This window comes from Pterocles gutturalis, unplaced genomic scaffold (genome assembly GCF_000699245.1).
Source record: "Pterocles gutturalis isolate BGI_N339 unplaced genomic scaffold, ASM69924v1 scaffold21250, whole genome shotgun sequence".
In the NCBI taxonomy this organism is placed as follows: Eukaryota; Metazoa; Chordata; class Aves; order Pterocliformes; family Pteroclidae; genus Pterocles; species Pterocles gutturalis.
Window position 1 is genome coordinate 41,218 of NW_010146377.1, and position 5,500 is coordinate 46,717.

The window sequence follows — 5,500 nt, forward strand, 5'->3', positions numbered from 1 at the left end:
TAATTTAATCATACTATTAAACAAAGCTGTATAAGGATCAAAACATGTTCTATGATTGTCTGAAAATGCTACAAGCTTTGCGTTTCTGTGATTTGAAAACTGAAATTATAATAGCTTCAGATGACATGAATAGTTTTTACAAGCACTTTAAAGGAAAAAAAAAAAGGAAATACCTAATTTTGAGAAAGATGGATGATGAAAAGCACTCACATATTCTGTAAGTGTTCAGCTGAGGACACTTACTGTATGGAGTTTACATTTTAGCTTTTCCAAGTAATAACTGATCACTGTGTCAATGAGATGTGATAACTGAAGATCATGGAGACTAAATTAATGTTGAGTTGGTTCTATAACTTTTCATTTTTTGGTTTAAATTAAGCATTTGCTTTGCTTCATTTTTTTCATAGTTCTGTACATTTTGGTTGAAATGTTTTGTAATACCTAGCAGTACATTTTAGGGAGGGTGATGATGCTACTGGTGTTGTGATTATTGTACCTTTGAGTATTTTATAATTCCCTTTTAGCAGGCTGTGAATATTTCTACTAATCATTGTTTCCAGACATGCTGAGAAGTTTTACACTGGTGGTTTTGAAGGGGTTTCTTAATGTTCTTTCACAGAATTGATTTTAAGATACCGAGTTAAAAAGTGACTGGTGAGAGTGCATGGAAAATTTGACCCAAGTACTTAGAAATGGTCTTTCTTGCATATCAATATAACATAATGTCTGCCAGGAAAAATTACTGTATTCTGAGCTTTCCTTGATTTCAGTTGGGCTGTTCTACAAAATGAATTTACTTTAGTAAAAGTGTCCACTAAATCTTTTGCTAACAAATACTTTTTCCTTTTTTCCTTAAGGTTGTACCAGCGAAGCCCATAACCAATCAATAACCGGATAAAATAAAGCCACCTCACTTAATGTGAAGTTTTATAGAAAATACCTATTTTTTTATTATACATAGCTATTTTTATAGTTTTCTTGTGATAAAAAAGCTATAGGCATAAATCTGTTGTTTTTTTCATTGTTGGCATATTGCCCAAAAATGTGAAGGGATGTGTGGGATATGCACTTCGGCAGTTTGAATATCTTTCTTTCCTCATCTAACATAGCTTTAAGGGGTACACTTTTTTATACATCCAGTAATGGAGACTTTCATAAAAGCAGTGCATGGCAGACACCGGCATTTAATTGGAAAAATTACTGATCTGACACCATTTAACACTGCAAGTAAAAAAGAGTATCTGCTGCTATCAGCGTTCACGGCTGTTGCTGTCGGACAAGACTTGCACGAGCACAGAACACGGTGGAAAATCCATCTTCTCCCAGTTCCTGCCTGGTTGCAGACATGAAGCAGAATCCCTTTTCTCCCTCAAACTGATATTTCAGTGCACTTCAGATGGGTCTCCTTAGAAATATTTTTAACACTACTGTCTGCATCTGAAGTAGGCTGTAACTACAGATATAGGAGCACCTTGTCTTCTGTGCGTGTACAGTGGTGTGTGTCCACAGCTGTCCGTGAGGAATAACCCCAACTGCCTCCTGGGGAAGCTGTAACAATTGAAGTTGTTATTTAGCTGTTTTTTCGTTTTGCTCTTTTTATTAGCTTCTATTTTAGTAGGTGTAGTCAGCAGGGGTTGAGAGAGAATAAAAAGTGACTTTTCCTTTGGTCCGAGGAGAAAATTCCGTTTGTTTGCCCAAGATGCTATTGTCTCCTAAACTGGTCAACTGAAAGGAACCGACGTCTGTGCCAGTCAACACATCCCTTAGGCTAACACTGATAATACGAACCCTGCACAGCAACTCTTGCTTTAAGCAAAAGGTTCAGAAGAATGGAGAAAGAACACTGTGGCTTTAGGAGGTTTAGACAGCCATTTCCACACAGTCCCAACAACTCTGGGCCAGCAGCAGACTGGTATGAAAACTGGGTTATATCCAGTTTCTTGGGTAAAAAAAGTTCAACAGTTCTTGTATGGTTCTCTGATCAGCAGAAATCCCAGAATATAAGGAAGATTCTCTGTTCCATATAGGACAGTACTGAGATGCAATGCTTCTGGTGCAGCTAACTTTATTTTAATTTTCATGAACATTTGAAAGTAACTTCTTTCTATTCCCTAGGTATAAAATGAAAATGCACTTTTTTTTTTTTTTCCCCCCCAAGGAATCTGGTATGCCAGGAAGTAACAAATAAGACCTTCAAGAAACTAGCAAATATGCAACATATTTTGGGGTGTAGTTAAAACTGACTAGAGTAAAGGCCTTTGAATCAAAGACAGAGTTTTCCCTAGTTTGCTTTGTTACGTGGCAGTGTTTGAGTTTCCATTCTCTTTCCAGAGAAATACAAATTTTTAAAAGTCATGTTACTATATGTGTATCATCTTTATATAAATAATCCTAATTGTATGGGATGATCGCTAATCCATGGATTTAAGCAGTTTGTGAATACGTATAGGTATTCAATTGCTGCTGAACAATAAAATTAAACGTGTTTGTTATCTAGGTCTTTTTCCTCCTCTTCCCATCCCCATTAGGCTAAATGTCTTTTTTTAATTTTTCTTCATAGATTGAAATGCTAAGGAAGAAAGTAAAAGAAAAGGAATTATTTATAATACAGCTTTTAGAAAAAATCTCTTTCTTAGAATGTGAGGTAAGGCATTACCTTTTCAGTTTATATTATTGTGATTATTTTATGAAACCAAATAAAATTTGAACCAATGTCACCTGATGTTATCTGGATGCATATTCACTCTATGTATTTGCTGCTCCTCAGTATGGAAATCAAACTTACGACACCAGTCACATGAGGAATGTATGTAATACAAAGTCTCAATATTCATGCTAAGTTTCTTAACATACAATTTAATAACAGTATTGTAATTATGTAAAACAGAAGCTTCTGAATAAAACTGTTGGTTTAATTTAGTTTGGTTGTTTTGGGTTTTTTTTCCCCAGAAGTAAGGATTCCTTTATTTTCTCAATATATACTTTTGCTTTATTTCTTGTGGGGACACGCCAGTGTGCAATTTTATTTCCTTGTTCAGTTGACATAATTTAAATAAAATAAACTTGTGATGAAAATTACTGTTTTCCAGAATAAAGAATTACAAGATAAATTGGACTACTTAATGGAAAACCAACCAAAGACCAATATAGAAACCAGAGATACTGGGGTAGGATGTGATCTTCCATGCAGGTATTTACTTTTTCTGCTGGTTCAGAGGAAACTTCTTCATAATGTCCCTTATTGGTGCTGTATGAGTAAACCATTGTGCTAATAAACTCTGGATTGTGGAGTTTTGCAAAATTTCCCTAAGTTTAAAGTATGTTAGGTGACATACTTCAGTGACTTAAGGAGTAGGATTTTTTTAAAGATGCAAACATATTGCAGACCCGTGGGGAGTGCATATTTACAGTAACGTGATTTAAGCAGGCAGTAAACCTGAAAGTCAAAAGATTGGACTTTGTGAAATATGGGAAATGTTGATGAAGTGTGTCTGCTGGCAGCGCAGCAGAAGAGAGTGGACAGCTCTGCCCTGAGGCTGGCTAACGCTGGCTTCATGCATGCTTTATTCTTTGTGTTCTGGGAGATGCGTCCAGGACCGTTTTAAAGGCTGGTAATGCCCACGGTAACAGCTTAGGGCTGCAGCAGTTTCGGGAGATACCCCAGCCCTAGGTGGAAGACTGCCAACTAAACAGCGTGGTAACGTTATCACTTCTGCACTGGAATGATTGTCTCTGATCTGTGGTGGCCAGTGGCTCTGTAGCCTGGCTTTAGAAAGATCCAGGTGTTGTGCCTCCCCTTTCTCTGCCCTGAACTCTGCAACAGGGTTGCACTGAGCCCTGGGCACAAGGCTATGGACTTGAACTTGACTCCCCACCCCTGCAATGAGTCATCACAGGGAAAGGCAAAACAGAAACCAAAATAGTAAGGTAAGGAGGACCATTGCACATTACTAACAACAAGTAAACTTGTTCGTCTTACCTGCCCTGCAAATTGAATCCTTTAGTTTGAGGAATGTAAATTAGCATATGAAATCAGCAAGCTGCAATGCAAACCAAGATGTCCCTCCCAATTTAAAAATACACTCATTTCAGTGTTCAGCCTAGAGCATATTTTAATGGCATGAGTTTTGAAACCCCCAAACCAGTGTTTTTTACTCAGTGTGCCAACAGAAAGCTATCTTTGTTGTCCTCTCTGGGTCCCCTCTGTATGTAACAACAGCCCCTACTGACCTGATATTTTTCCTGTTTTTTAGACTTCTCTATGCAGAAATCTACCTCTATGCACTTTAGATTTAATGGAATTACTCTTCACAATCAATTGTGTTCTTAAATGTAATATTGCTGTCTTTATTGTTGCAGGATCCTTAGTCCTAGTAGATGCATTGCTGGATATCCCAATTTGAACTCCAGCAGATGCCTACATGTCAACTTGTCAGTATATGCCACTGTTTTTATCAAATATTGTTTGTGCCATTCTAGAAAAGAAATACGGAACATATCAAATACACCAAACAGTTTAATTTTAGCCTGTCAATACCCGTAAAAAAGCACAAGTTCATTGCCGTGGCACTTCCAGCCCAGCTGTCTGATACTCTGACATTAACTCTGTGAACATTTTCTTGTCTCCTTAACAGTACGAGTACAGAGAACAGAAGATCTCCTGAAAGTGCAAGGCCAGTGAGGACGTACACCCCATTCAAGAGGGTGTTGGAATTTAGCACAAAGAACAGTACATCTTGAGCATTCAGGTCAACATGCTTTCTAAATATGAGCAAATCTCGTGCGCCTTTGCAGCTTGAGTAGATAAATTTTTATCACGTCATAGACAGCCACCGCAGCGTGGAGTCTTGCTATATTTATCCTGAAAGCAGCTTTTTAGTAACTTCATATCTGAAGTTACTACTGACATTAACAGTGAGCGGGATCTGGAAGACGCAGGATGAGTGAAACAGCAGTCAATATTGCTTCTTCAGAAGCTGTCTAGTGCGGTGTGTCATTTCACATGCCTGTAAGGAAGGACTTGTATAGCTGTACAGGTTTTTTTTCTTCAATTGCGTTGTAATTCTGTTTGTGTAATGAAGCTCTGATGCATTTTCTTTTCAATACTACTAGAAGCAGTATCTGAAACTGTGCTGGCAGAGGGCATTAGTCTGAAAGCTCCTCCTTCGTCTGTGTACAAAGTGTGAGGGAGGGCTGTCCATGCCTGCCGTAGACACCTGGTATAGCTGAGGGCTCTGTTCCCTGGGAAGAAATTCACTCAGAACCAGCACTCTTTTGCTGGGAGGAAGAGATGCAACTGGGCTGTTTCAAACAATTCCCTTGACACATGTAAATGAATGTCATGTTTGCTGCTCAAACCGCTAAGCGGCAGAGCAGACTATAATGCATTTGCTTTGTTGGACTGAGGCGCTGGTTTGCACTTTCTCAGCAATGGGATAGAGTGACTATTGGCCATACATTCAATTGTAATTGTGCAGAAAAATCCCTGTCACTTCTTTGT

The 5,500-nt window shown here is 38.2% G+C and overlaps 1 protein-coding gene across 1 annotated transcript in view; it reads left to right on the plus strand.

The window, feature by feature from the left end:
- Positions 1-4,740, plus strand: part of LOC104470709 (myocardial zonula adherens protein-like) — a gene marked incomplete at its 5' end in the record, with an annotated part of 39,754 nt that extends 35,014 nt beyond the window's left edge. Inside the window, 3 exons of the mRNA XM_010085729.1 lie at positions 2,561-2,644; positions 3,090-3,190; positions 4,641-4,740. Coding sequence (XP_010084031.1) covers positions 2,561-2,644; positions 3,090-3,190; positions 4,641-4,740 — 285 coding nt within the window. The remainder of the gene's footprint in view (positions 1-2,560; positions 2,645-3,089; positions 3,191-4,640) is intronic.
- Between the last annotated feature and the right edge of the window lie 760 nt (positions 4,741-5,500).